The 13,545-nt window shown below is 47.8% G+C and overlaps 3 protein-coding genes across 4 annotated transcripts; 1 reads left to right on the top strand and 2 right to left on the bottom strand.

The window, feature by feature from the left end:
• Positions 1 to 706: 706 nt before the first annotated feature.
• LOC109767053 (zinc transporter 2) lies at positions 707 to 3,016 on the bottom strand. 2 transcript variants are annotated; one of them, XM_020325804.4, is made up of 4 exons: positions 2,317 to 3,016; positions 2,022 to 2,083; positions 1,748 to 1,892; positions 707 to 1,352 (listed from the first exon to the last, which is right to left on the bottom strand). In XM_020325804.4, the coding sequence occupies exons 1-4, from the start codon at positions 2,813 to 2,815 to the stop codon at positions 958 to 960; spliced, it is 1,101 nt and encodes a 366-aa protein (XP_020181393.1). In that variant the 5' UTR covers positions 2,816 to 3,016; the 3' UTR covers positions 707 to 957. The 2 variants fall into 2 exon arrangements, with proteins under 2 accessions (XP_020181393.1, XP_020181394.1); XM_020325805.4 differs by having other exon boundaries at positions 1,748 to 1,886; positions 2,317 to 3,011.
• A 4,099-nt stretch (positions 3,017 to 7,115) lies between these two features.
• Positions 7,116 to 7,562, bottom strand: LOC109767054 (non-specific lipid-transfer protein C6-like). The gene has a single exon (XM_020325806.2). It carries the CDS (start codon positions 7,560 to 7,562, stop codon positions 7,116 to 7,118), a length of 447 nt encoding a protein of 148 aa, XP_020181395.1.
• Positions 7,563 to 8,888: 1,326 nt separating this feature from the next.
• Positions 8,889 to 9,547, top strand: LOC109767055 (histone H3.2). The gene has a single exon (XM_020325807.4). It carries the CDS (start codon positions 8,946 to 8,948, stop codon positions 9,354 to 9,356), a length of 411 nt encoding a protein of 136 aa, XP_020181396.1. The 5' UTR covers positions 8,889 to 8,945; the 3' UTR covers positions 9,357 to 9,547.
• The last annotated feature ends 3,998 nt before the right edge of the window (positions 9,548 to 13,545 follow it).

Here is a 13,545-nt window from a genome sequence, read left to right as displayed (position 1 = left end):
GCACGTCGTCTATATATTATGGATCCTATTCAAACATCACAATCGTTAGAGGAGAAAAAATTGAGGCATGCACTTTTGCAAGGGATTTCAAAGAAGCACTCGAAATAAAGCTGCCTGGTTGGAATTATGATCTATCTAAATGGCAACGTTTATTTCCGTCCGGTGTTCCAACGAGTATAGATGGGTAATGAATTCATAACAAAAACATTTACTTTTGTTATTACTATATTCTTTACATTGTTAATTTAAAGTTTTACAGGAATTTGTCTGGCTATTTTGTTTTTAATTTTATGCTCTAGTGGAACGGTGAAGATTTGGTCAAGCCGATTTGCGCGGTGAGTATTATCCGTTACATGTTTTAAGACCTTCAGCGTGAAATTTTCATACTAACTACATGTATGCGTTTATGCAGGATGGGTATGAATTGAGGAATCAGTTTTTGTTATACTTGCTAAAACATCGTGGGAATGAAGCTAAAGGAAACTTACCGGATATTGTGAAAGAATTTCTTAAGCGCATCATCTAGATATTATTAGTTTTGTAATAGATGTTTAGTTGGAACATCGCTCAGTTTGTTACATGGATATGTCGTTAATTTTTCTTATATTATCAATTTACATTGTAAAAATGGACTTCAGTTATTAAATAATTATGTTTCTGTTATATTGTTTGTACGTGTGGAATTTAACATGTAACTCCTGCAAACTTTTTCAAGAGCCCGTGGCAACGCACGGGCACTCTACTAGTAAACGATAATTTCACAATTTTGTTGCGTGTTTTCGCCTGTATTTAAGAGACTCGGCGAAATTTACTAATCTATGTAAACAGCTCTTATCACAGCACATGTACTATGAGGCAATAGCCTACATTAAAGCTACCAGTATACTTCCACTATGAAATAGGAGTACTACTATGAACCAACCAGCCCACGTACAATGCAAGTTCACAGGATCAGGCTCAGGTGTCCCATATCATGACGACGGCGATGACCCCGACGCCGAGCACGACGGCGAGCCAGCGGCCGAGGGGCGTGTCGGCGGCGACGGGCCGCTGGGGCTTGTACCCCTTGGAGAGGAGGTGGTTGACGGAGACGTAGATGAAGATGCCGGTGGCGAGGCCCATGGAGACGGCGAAGATCCAGTCGGCCACGGCGCCCTGCGTGGTGGCGTCGATGGCGATGCCGACGGCGACGCCGATGGGGCTGGAGACGGCGAAGGCGAAGGCGTAGGCGAAGCAGGAGAGCAGCGGCCGGTTGGGCAGCATCCGGAGCAGCGCGATGCCCATGGCCACCGCCGCGAACACCTTGTGCAGGCTGATCGTCCACAGCGCCTTCCACGCGTCCGCCTTCGTCTCTGCAATGCCAATGTTGATCAGTGCTGTAGGAAGATTCAAGATTGATTATCCAGGACTTTATATTTTTCTGGTTAATTTTGACGGAATCTGAAATGCTGATTGAAGTGGACGTCGACGGACGAAAGAGGAAGCTGCGAGCATCTGTTGATTCAAAGGCTGGAACGAGGAAAAGTATGCGTGACAATGACTGGACTGAGACGAAGCTGGATATGAACTAGAGCATGTCAGTTTCAGAGTTGATTGATGCTTGCAACTTGCAAGCATCTACAATTCTACGCTACTAATCCTACTAAACCAGTGGTCGAGACATGAGATGCAGATATCTTCTTCTCATGGAAGATGGAAGTCAAAGTTTTAGACGATTCAAGGACGTCCTATCCCACTTGTCTCTTACCGGCGACTCCGATGGCGATGCCCTCGAAGACGGAGTGGAAGCAGAGCGCTGCGATGAGCAGTATGCTGTCGCCGAGGGTGCTGGCGTTCCGCAGCATCGACGCCGTCGAGTGGCCCGTCGCCGACGGCCCGTGCGCGTCCTGCTCCTGCGCGACACCACCAAGTTACACAAGTGTACGAAATAGTAGTATATGTAGTACAGAAAGCAATTTGGTAGCCTGACTGTCACAAAGCAAAAGAAAACTAAGACTGAATCCGGAGGCTGAGCTACTTACAGCTGCTTGTTGATCCGAGCCGTTGCCATTCGTGCTGCTCAGCTTGCCCTCCTCCAGCTCCCCTGGAAATTGTTAACAGCGGATTATGATCATTAGGTATGTCATCAAGATCATCAGGAATTAAGTAATAGGTGCAAATTTCTTCATGACAAACAGTAGCATAGGACGCAGATTTGCATTTAACCCAACGCCCAGCCGCCTCCTTTATGCCGCCGGGCGCCAGCACGGACATAGTAAAAAGTAAAGTATAGTTTCAGCGGAGAGCACGTGAGCTGCCGGGCCGCTCACGACTCACCTGCGCTTGTTGCCGGGGCGGCGGCGGCGGCGGGCGCGGTGCGGCCGCGCGCGACGACGGAGGAGATGGCGCACTCGGCGAGCATGGTGAGGACGTAGCCGGCGCAGGCGAGCATGAAGGCGAACGGGTACTCGCTGTGGGGGAGGAGGTCCCCGAAGGTCTCGTTGGCGTCGCTGAGGAAGTGCATCATGGCGGTGCTGAGGAAGACCCCGCCGGCGAACTGCGTGCCCAGCGCCAGGAACGCCTCGTTCCACCGCATGAAGTAGGGCGACACGCCCCCCGCCAGCGTGCCCGCGAACACCAGCGCCAGGCACCACAGCTTCGTCGCCACCAGCCCCCGCGCCCGCAGGTCCGGCTTCGCCTCGCCGCCGCCGTCCGCGTCTCCGGAGTCGGCGTCCCCGCCGCCTCCATGCGCCCAGGCCGTGCTGGCGGCCGCGCAGAGCCAGAGGAACAGGAGGAGGAGGAGGTGGCGGGGGCTGGTGGCCGGGGCCATGGCCATGCCGGTGCCGCGCTCTGGCGCTCTGGTGTGGCGCGCTGGGAACCGTTGGGGCGGGCGGGGCGGCCGAGAGGGGGGCCGAGGAGGGAGGGGATTTATACCGCGGCGGGAAGCTGGAAGGGGCTGACGTGTGGGCCCGTGCGGCGCGGGTAGATCATATTGCCCACGGTTGGTCGCGCTGGCCGGAGTACAACTTTTTTTTCCCTCTCGTGGGGCAGAGTACTACTCTCACTTTGTACTGGCACGAGGATTCACGAGACCATTCTCACAGGTGAGTCGTGTGCACACGGTCGCCGACAGGTGGGTCATCCTTTTCGTGGGGTAAGGATCGCAGTGGGTGGTGTGGCGCTTGTACATCGTCCTAGTGGAAGTAGCCGGGGACGCGGGAGGCGGGCGGTAGTACGACGGAGACGGCGTATCGGAAAAAATCCGTTTCCCAACAAAAAGACGTGGAAAATCTCGTGTCTCCGACGACTCGGCCTTGGACCTGTGCTGTGTGTGTAGTAACCCCGGATCATGCACACTTGGCGAAGCTCGACACTTTTGCATCGGTTTCTGTATGTCATTTTCCTCCTGGTGGCTGGCTGGTGCCCCAATATAAATAAGCCACACTCACAGAATTGCTTAAGATTGATAAATCCGACGCACGTCCGTGACCGTGGGGCCGCCGCTGTACCGCGTCTCCATTAACAAACTCGAATCAACGCCGTGAGCAAATAGAGAAGAGGTGCAGCATTTTGGTCCCATGCTTCCGTCTCAATCCATGAGAATAGGAAATTATTAGGATGACGAGATGGTAGAGCCGGGCTCATGTTTTTTGTTTTTGAAATGGAGTTCGTCGATTTATAATGCCATTGTATATGGCTGGCAGGCGCGCATCAATCTGGTTCGGATGTGCTGCTTGCTTGCCTTGCGTGCGTGCCTTTCCCGGCCGGCCAGCAATGGACGGGCTAATAATCCGAGGTCCGACCGCGACGTCAGGACAAGCAATCAACCTTTTCGTTGTGGTAGCTTAAGGGCAACTCCAATGGGGAGGCGCTTAGTGCAAAAAAAATACATTTAGCGCCCATGCTGGAGTCTCAGGATTGCCACTTCATATTTTTTTACAATTCCTAGCTAGTTAAGGTCTAATTAGCTAGGAATTATAAAAAAAATATCAAGTGGCAATTCTGGGAGAAGCTGCGGAGGGGGTCAATTCTGGGAGAATTGCCCAAAAGAACTGGCCCTCATTCTCCAACGCTAGCAGCAGCGTACGGCTGCTACTCCAACTAAAAAATTAACGTAAAGGTCTGCTAGCACCCGGTGCCTACCTTTGCTCCGGCGCTAGCACAAATCAGGGAATCGGGCAGGATTTTGTTATAACGGCCAGGAATCAGATCCTAGCGCCTGCGTTGGCGCCCGGCGTTGTAAATGCCCTAACGATGCTAAACCAAGCTGTTCTGTTTTTTGTTTATAACTGAAAAAAGAACCCAAGCTGTTTATTGTTAGCGGTCCTACCGCTGAAACGAGACCTCCTATCTTACGCTCGCTGCGTCAGATAAGAGAGGAAACGCACATGCCCTTGCATTATACATCGGCCTGTCCAGTGTCCAGTCGGCATCTTTGAGCGCTATTCTGCTTTGCTTTTTTCCTTTTTGCATTCCTCCATTTTTCATGTTGGTTTTCTTTTATTTTCCATAAAAAACGCATTTTAAAAGATGATTGTTTCTTCGTAATTACATAAATATATTTCACTACTTTTTTAATATTTATTTTACTTCATTGTTTTCTAAAATTCTCATTTTTCATAACCACATAAATATATTTTTAATAATACAGCTACATTATAAAAAACTATTATTTTTTCTATAAAATGTCATAATAAATAAAATTACATGAATAATGTTAAATACATGATTCTAAAAAATATGTTCATGTATTCAAAGAATGCTGATCGCATATTAAAAAAAATCACCATATGTCAGGAAAAGGTTCACTGTGTGTATTAAAAATGTTCATCATGTTCGTGAAGAAATGCTCATTGTGTATTTTGAGGAAATTTTCTTATCACTCAAGGAATGTGCCTTTTCTAATGTCTAATAATATTTTTTTAAAGTCTAGAAGAAAAATAAAATGAAACTGGGAAGAACAATTAAAAGGAAGAAAAACCTACCAAGACCAAATAAAAAGGAAGAAAACAAAAAAATAAAAAACTATGAAAGAAACTAGAAAAAAAACAGGTGACTGATGGAATCGGAACTAAAGAAAAAGAAAAACCTAAAAAAAGATCCAAATAAACACCATATATGGACCGACCGATCATGCGCTAGATTGGCTAACAAATAACAAATTAGTCCCAAAACAAGTGATTTCTGGTCTCTTCGGGAGCTTGAGTGCATAAGTTGCTGGAACAGTCATTTTATAAATAAGCCTTTCCTTTTTACAAAGCTCTAGCATTTAATCTATCATGTAGAGCCAGAAAAATATTTTGTGCTTGAGTTTTCTTTTGCTCTTCAATAAATTCCTGAAGAGTCAGGGGGGTCTGATATTTGCACATAAGGTGTTTGTACATGCTGACGGGAGAATAAGCACAACTACTTGAAGGACATTTCTAGATATCTTTGTCAGGGCCATTTTGTTCATGGTCCACTGGGATTGCAGCTCAATATATTGCTCAAAGGCTTGATTTGAAAAGGATAAGTGAAAATTACCAGCCCAGTCCCCATCAGCAAAAAAATCATCAACTTATTCTGTTTCATTTATGGCAGAAGAATGAAGCTCGGGAAATTTCTGAGCAAGAGGAAGCTCAAGCCATTTAACAAGCAAAGTTTTGAAGTGCCCATAGGGAGACCTAGGTAAGTGAAAGGAAAAAATTCCTTGTTGACAACCTAGAGAAGAAATCATCATATATTTCATTAGGGACATGATTAGGAACCAAAATAGATTTACAGTAGTTGTCTTTCACACCATTGTGAGCAGCAAAGTGGATAAACGATTGTTTTTTTACTTGCATCGGCTACATTTATTCAGCGGGCATGACCAAAATGGTGCCATCAACATATTGAATGGTTGGAAATGTAGGACATGAGTTGGTCAACATGGGATCTTGAATGATTTTGTGTTGCATGGCTTCATTGAGCACAGATTTTAGTAAGTCAATATCAAGGACAAAAAGGAGAGTGGATGGAGGGTCCCACTGCCTTACACCTCTCTTGAAAAAAAAAACGTTTCCCTGGGACTCCATTCAAGAAAACAGTAGAAGTGTAAGAGAAAATCGTTCTCACCTAGAGGATCCATGTGTGACCAAAAGTCTTTTTCAATGTCAAGCTTAAGCACCATGGCTTGAGTTTTAGAGTGATGGCTTTGATATATACAAATATTCAAAGGTCTAGGCCACGCAACCCTTAGAAGTCCCACTGTTAATAAAATCATATTGATTCAAATGCACTAGCTTGAGGATGACATGCTGCAGTTTGTTAGCTAAAGCTTTCTGATTATCTTGATGGAGCAATTCAACCGAGAAATAGTGCTGAAGTCATTGGCAGTGAGGGGACTGTCCTTTTTAGGAATCAAAATAATCTATGAGACTTTTTTTTTTCATGAATACACAAAGATTGCTTATCTTTTCATTGATAGGTAGGAGAGAAAACAACAACCACAAGAGAGGATGGGAAAAGGCCACCACCGTTACACGACCACTACTGAAGACCTGATTGAATCAAGGTACCCCCACCTTAAGCGCCTAAAAAGGATCGGCAAGTGGGTTGCAGGACTAGACCATGCCGTAGGTAGAAGCCATGTCGGAAGCGTCGACGATGACGTACATTGCGCCCTGGATCCATGCGGGTATTTTTTTGTTTTCGTTTTTATGTTTGATTGAGTCACATAGTCTAGACAAACCCATCTTTTTCTATTTATTTATCGTTATATGCGCGGAGAGAGACGCTGTACATACATCTGTAGCCACAGTGTGCCATAATGCCATTCCTATTTGTATCCGTTCCATGTGTTGTTAATCCGAAAATCTAACTGGTAACATGGAGTATCTATAAGTTGCATCCGTATGCATCCTTCTTCAACTTCCAATTCGAAGAGGGGCTGCAGCTGATCGATGATCTTCGGCCGTTAGGAGCCTTCTCATGTGGTCTCGATCATTATTTTACTCACGCATCTCCTCCTGCACCTGCACGATATTATGATGAGAAAAAACAGTGAATTAACTAGAACCCTAGCTACACGTAAGAGTAAAACTGTAAAAGCACGCGTAGCCGAAGCTCCCAGTGATCATACGGCCGGTTTGGTCACCTGGATAGATCGATAGATATCAGGCCGACGGCGCCGGGCACATGTACAGCGGCGGCACGGCGACGCCGTCGCAGCTGGTCATGAGGTCCTCCGGCGGTGTGAGGCCGCAGACGTTGCTGAGGAGGCCGAGCGCGCGGTCGACGGGGATGTCGACGCCGATGGCCCGCTCCAGGGTGCGGTTGAAGATGTGGCACAGGCACGCCGGCTGGTCTTGGACGATGCCGCCCAGGCCCTCGCAGCACCCCGCCGGCGCCTCCGACGTGCCCGCGTCCCTGAAGAAGGGCAGGCACGGGCTCAGCGCCAGCAGCGACCCCATGCACGTCGCCGACACGTCCACCTCCGCCGGCCACGGGGTGACGGTGGGCTCCGACGCGATGATGTCCTTCGCCGCGTCGGTCTCCGTGGCGACGACGGTGGCCAGCAGCAGGAGGAGGGCCGCGGCGCAGACCTTGTTGGACGACGCCATTGTAGCTTGAGCTTCGATCGGGAGGACTAAGCACGTAGTACGTAGGATTAGTGAGCTTGGCTTGAGAGTCTTGGGTGGGGCTTAGAGACGCTCGGCGGTGATCATCTATTTATGGTCGAGGCTGGTCGCTGTGCAACCATCTGTGAGTTTGTTCCATGGTTAGTTCGATGCACGGGTCTTGCGCACGACACGAAGATGGTATGGATTGACTGAGATCAAAGCATTTTTTACTCTGGCCATCTTACCTACAACATATACTACTAGTAGTACTCAAAGCTAGAAGGCTAATAATAGTAGTTGTGCGAACAATATGTAGAGCAACATGTTTCTAAGCAGATGAATGCAATTTTTATCTATGGATCGCATCGTACTTCGATTTTTTGCACACACACGAGTCGTATTGCTGTTTAATTTTGTTTCTTTCCTGGAGTTCTGGACACGTAGTTGTAAACCGAGCTTAAAAATATCTTTTCGTGCGTATCAGACGAATTATATTACTGTAGTTTGTTTTTGAGATAGCTCACCACTCATGCCGAATAATGAAATTATATTAGTTTGTTACTCCTTGTTAAAAGTTATTTTTTGGTTCAATTAATGTTACAAAAAAATCGGTCTAATGTTTGTACAGACATGTTGTTGTGTGAGTAGTACGCCTTTGAGTTGCTTGTAACGGTTTTCGTCCGGTTTTCTAAAAATTAACTGGGCAATTCTCTTTTTCTTAATTAATCGATGAGGCAAATATTTTGCCTTCGTTTAAAAAAAACATATGTGTACAGGTAAATAGGCTTCTAGAGAGAAAATGCACGCGGTATGCATGCATGCTGTTTCAAGGGATTGTTTCAGGGGGGCATGAGACAAGTGATGATCGATGGTATGGTGCCGTTGCACAGAAACCAGTTCACCTGGTTGGGCATGCGCTTTGGTTTTAGCTCAAGATTGCCCCGGTAAAATACTAAGAGCGTGTTTGGTTCCTTGTGTCGCATCTTACTCACATTCAGCATGCAAAATCTAGCACGTTTGGTTTTCTTGGGTCGCATCCGCCTTCATCCAAGGACGTTTGAGTCCATGTCGGGCGCGCGCTAGTGGCGCCAGCAGGAACACACACGCCTCCATCCACCATCCGGCTGACGCCTCTCCAGCCAGTCAGAGCACGCGACCCCCCTTCCCACGGATCACCCCTCAAACCCAGATCCCAGCCGTCCACGCACCACACATCCAACGCTCCACGCCCGCCATCCCTCCCGAAAAACCAAAACCCACCCGCTCGCTCGGTGCTCCCTCCTATTTAAGGCCGCCCCCTTCCCTTCTTCTTCCTCGCTCCAATCCTCCCAGCCCCCAAGCACCAGAGCCTCCTCAACCTCCCGGCGCCGGCGCATCGACGACATGGCCCGCACCAAGCAGACGGCGAGGAAGTCCACCGGCGGCAAGGCGCCGAGGAAGCAGCTGGCGACCAAGGCCGCCCGCAAGTCCGCCCCGGCCACCGGCGGCGTGAAGAAGCCCCACCGCTTCCGCCCCGGCACCGTCGCTCTCCGGGAGATCCGCAAGTACCAGAAGAGCACCGAGCTGCTCATCCGCAAGCTGCCCTTCCAGCGGCTGGTGAGGGAGATCGCGCAGGACTTCAAGACCGATCTCCGCTTCCAGAGCTCCGCCGTCTCCGCGCTGCAGGAGGCCGCCGAGGCCTACCTCGTGGGCCTCTTCGAGGACACCAACCTCTGCGCCATCCACGCCAAGCGCGTCACCATCATGCCCAAGGACATCCAGCTCGCCCGCCGCATCCGTGGCGAGAGGGCCTAGCCTGCTGCCGCAATCCATATCCATGCGTCGTGTCAGATAGATCCCTGTTAGGCCGAGTTCATCGGTGGAAAATACTAGTGGTGTTTCAGAATGTGCGCCGTCTTAGATCCATGTTAGATCCTTTTTCCTCTGAACTGAAGATGCATATTAGCGGCTCTGAACTGCAAACATACTGATATTACTACGAGTTACTTGGTGTCTTGCCTTCATATTTTACAGGTTTAGAAAAGGCTGCAGGCTTCCACATCGTGCCTGCGATATTATTGGTTGCATGCATCACCCGCAATGCCTAAATAACGCACCAGAACATTTTGTGTTTCATGCTATTCCTGGTTCTGCCACTGCCGAAACTGCAGAGTGGATCGGCCATTGCTTGCGTAGAGTATCCTGAAACATTGGACACAATCAGGAGTGTAAAGAGAGGATGTGTCCTATCTCAAACATGTGAAATGACCTGCCGGTTTTAGCCAGCTTAGTAGCTTAAATGATACCGTGTCAAAGTTTGAAATCAGTATTCTGGTTGGTTGCCATTGCCCCTGATAAGCACGAGATGGTGGACTCAGGGATCTCATGTTAATAAGCACGAGATGGTATACCACCACCAGTTACACAAACAGTACACGAGTGCCGGAAGTGCTCGTTCAGTTAAGCTTCTAGCACCAATTACCTGACCGCTAAGTTATTATAATAACGTGTTATCGAATGTTTGAATCTTAAGAAAGTGAACTCCAGTAAGCGATGAAAAATGAGAATAGCACCTGAGTGATGCATTGCATTCGAGCCAATGTTTTAAATAGCGGGCTATTGCCAAATAGCGGCGGACCTCAAAATCAGCTATAGCGGAGCTATAGCGGGCTATTTGTACATGAGACTATTTAGCGGCACCCTGTTGAAAAGGCTATATAGCGGGCTATAACGGAGCTATAGCCGGATATTTAAAACATTGATTCGAGCAAGTTTCCTATAGATTATCTTCAGATCTCCAAAACAGTTTTCCCCACAGAAATAAAGGATCTCCAAAACAGTTCAGATGAAGGAATAATAATCTGTCATTGGAGGACATGCTACAGCAATGGTTTTTTTTTTTTGAAACTATCATGTTTTTTTATAGCAAATTCAGAAACTATATGACAAAACACATAAAAATCAGAACTATGCCCCCGTCGGCCTAAAGTTGGCCGAAGAGGAGCTTTTCGGTCAACTCTTGGCCAAAGAAGAGTCTTTCGTCTACTTTTGGCCGAAGAGAGGTGGAACATGGCCGAAGAGCTCTTTTCGGCTTCGATTAGGCCGAAGAGCTCTCTTTGTTCATCTGTAGGCCGAAGAGTCCTCCGGGACCCACCTCTTCGCGTAAACGGTAGGCCGAAGTTGCATGGGAGATCTCTTCGACTTATGTTAGGCCGAAGTGTTTTTTTGCAATCCCGCAAATTGTTTTTTGCCGTTCTTACCCTTTCCCGCCAACGCTTTCCCGCCGACCTTTTCCCGCCAACTCTTTCCTGCCAACCTTTTCCCGCTGTTGTTTCCCGCCAACCTTTTGCCGCCGTTTTTTCCCGCCATATTCTCTTCTCTGCCTCTAAACCCCCCTTCACACTAAGGTGGGTAAGCAGTCGGGCTTCTAGCCGGCGCCGTCTCCCCCTCCTTCACAAAAAATAGGGTTTTTGCCTCCCACCGACGCTGTCGCGGGTCCGCCTCCTCTCCTATGGCCCTAGGGCCATAGGGGCACGGTGGATCTCGGCAAGGGTCGGCGGGAGGGCTCCATTTTTAGTCGTTTGTGTCCTGCTCAGGAAGACGAGACGGCGGCGGCTCCCTGAAGATGGAATAAAGGTCTCCCCGCCTAGCCCCCGTTCCGGCGGTGCGTCTAGCACCGTTGGTGGGCGTGTGGAGGTGTGTCTCCGGTGGATCTATCTCTGGTGGATTTGCTCGGATCTCGTCGTTGTTCGTCTACGTTCGTGTGTCTTCAGATTGGATGTTTCTGATCTAAGTTATTCTTCATCTGCGGCGGTTGCTGTTCTGGTGCGCTGATCCTACGGGGCCTTAGCACGACGACTTCCCGACTGTCTACTACAATAAGTTGTGCCCGACTACGGCGATGGAGGGGCGATGACGGCAGCGCGTCTTCGGCTCGCTTCAGTGCTGGTCGTCGTCGCTAGGTGGTCTATGGATCTGAATGTAGTTTCTACTATTTCTGGTATTCGTTGTACTGGCATGATAGATGAATAGATCAGATATTTTCTCACAAAAAAGGTGGGTAAGTAGTCCAGTGTAGTCTCGTCAAGATGTCCGGCTATCCTTTTTTATCTTAGTTTTCATCCTAGGATGAGCCAATGTCTTCTGATGTTAGCCAGCGATTTCAAGATAGACAATAGGCTAGTTCAATGGGGCGAACTCCTCAGTAGTGACACCTTACTGAATGAGTTGAGTCACACGTTAAGTAGGTGTGGGTGGCTTCTCTTCAAAACGCCTCAACCATGAGAGGCGCTCTCGCTGTGGGGTAGTATCTCCCCTCTCAACCCGTTGCATTAAAGCGGAAACCTCCTCTCGCGCCTCGCTTCTCAAGTCACCCTGTACACGAAGAGTTAACCAATTAGATCCCCGTTGTAAGGCAGACAACATGACTAATTAACCAATTGTATATGTTCAGGTTATGAAAAAACTTAACATGTGAGAACCATGGCACGTACCGCGTGGTGCCCGGTTCCCACAACAGAGGCAGTTGGGTACATATCACTGATGAGAGGGGCTTCTATCGGACTAGGAGCAGCTGATGGAACCAAGTAGATCCTCGTTGTATGCCGGTAACGCTGTAGATACAATCCAAACTTGTCCCAGTCAAAGGGCCGAACCTCATCGCAAATATTTGTCGGCGCAGTAATTCATTCGCCAACATAAGGGCTAATGCTCTGAGGCCAATAATCCATGGACTTGTTTCCACCTACGCGACTGGACCTAAGATTGACATGCGCGTTACATGATTAGTTATATTCTTAATGCAGAGCTGAGAACTAAAATAGTATTACTTACATGCGCACGTGTCCTGGTATGTGTGGAATAACTGGAATTTCAGGCTCTTACATAGACCAATCTGTCTCATCACCCTATAAAGAGCCATCTCCTCAACTGTCATGTCAAACACCAACTTGGCCTTGGTCATCCAATAGTGCCGATCTCTAGTGCACAATCCAGAAATCCCAACTGGGCACCTCACGGAGTACTTGCACCACCGGACAACACCACCGCTGCCCCTTCGACGAACGGAGGTTCAAGTGCAGATACCCCCCAAACCGCACCTCCTCCTCCTCCACAGCCGCTCCTCCTCCTCCCCAACCGCACTTCCTCCACCCCACACTAGTAGAAAACAGGGCTTTGGTCACAGGGCAGTATTCACATTAGTCCCGGTTCAGTCACCAACCGGGACTAATGTGAGCATTCGTCCCGGTTCGTGCGGCTAAGGCATTAGTCCTGGTTCACCTGGGCCCTTTAGTCCCGGTTGGTGCCACGAATCGGGACTAAAGGGTGCGATGCCCATTAGTCCCGGTTGGTGGCACCAACCGGGACTAAAGGTTAGACCTTTAGTCCCGGTTGGTGCCACCAACCGGTACTAATGGGCTTTGAGGCATTAGTACCGGTTCATGGCACGAACCGGTACTAAAGGTCCCATTTTCAAACTCTACCCCTCTGGACCGCCTTTTCAGTTTTAGAAAAAACAAAAGAAAATGATGGAAATGTCAAAAAAAAAGTTTCCCATGTGATATGTGGTCTAGTTGTTGGGAAAATTAACAAATATGAATTTCGACTTTATTTGCAAAATCTCTCTGGAATTTCATAAAATGGGCATAACTTTCGCATACGAACTCGGATGAAAAAGTTTTTTATATGAAAAATCATCTACTCGAAAAGTTACATCCGAATTTAACGAGGGAACCACGTTAAACATTTTCAAAATCCTCAAAAACCTAACAGAAAAAAGTTACGGGGCTTTTAAGATCTGGAGAGGCAAAAAAATGCAAACTATGGTCAAACAATGGTCAAACTAATTATTCTATAATATTAGTGTTACTAAATAATTATTTCAGTTTTTTTGAATTTTGGTCAAATCTGGTCAAACTGTGGTCAAATAGTGGTCAAACAATGGTCAAACTAATTATTCCAGAAATATTAGTGTTACAAAATAATTATTGTTTTTTAAAACAAT

Source organism: Aegilops tauschii, chromosome 6 (genome assembly GCF_002575655.3).
Source record: "Aegilops tauschii subsp. strangulata cultivar AL8/78 chromosome 6, Aet v6.0, whole genome shotgun sequence".
Classification (NCBI taxonomy): Eukaryota; Viridiplantae; Streptophyta; class Magnoliopsida; order Poales; family Poaceae; genus Aegilops; species Aegilops tauschii.
This window is presented reverse-complemented; position numbering and strand designations above follow the sequence as displayed.

Bases quoted from the DNA above. Each gene is read 5' to 3' on its own strand.
- LOC109767053 (XM_020325804.4), bottom strand. From the start codon at position 2,815: ATGGCCATGGCCCCGGCCACCAGCCCCCGCCACCTCCTCCTCCTCCTG. The intron at 2,084-2,316 runs GTGAGTCGTGAG...AACAATTTCCAG, and splicing joins CGCCCCGGCAACAAGCGCAG to GGGAGCTGGAGGAGGGCAAG. The intron at 1,353-1,747 runs GTAAGAGACAAG...TTGGCATTGCAG, and splicing joins CATCGCCATCGGAGTCGCCG to AGACGAAGGCGGACGCGTGG.
- LOC109767055 (XM_020325807.4), top strand. From the start codon at position 8,946: ATGGCCCGCACCAAGCAGACGGCGAGGAAGTCCACCGGCGGCAAGGCG.
- LOC109767054 (XM_020325806.2), bottom strand. From the start codon at position 7,562: ATGGCGTCGTCCAACAAGGTCTGCGCCGCGGCCCTCCTCCTGCTGCTG.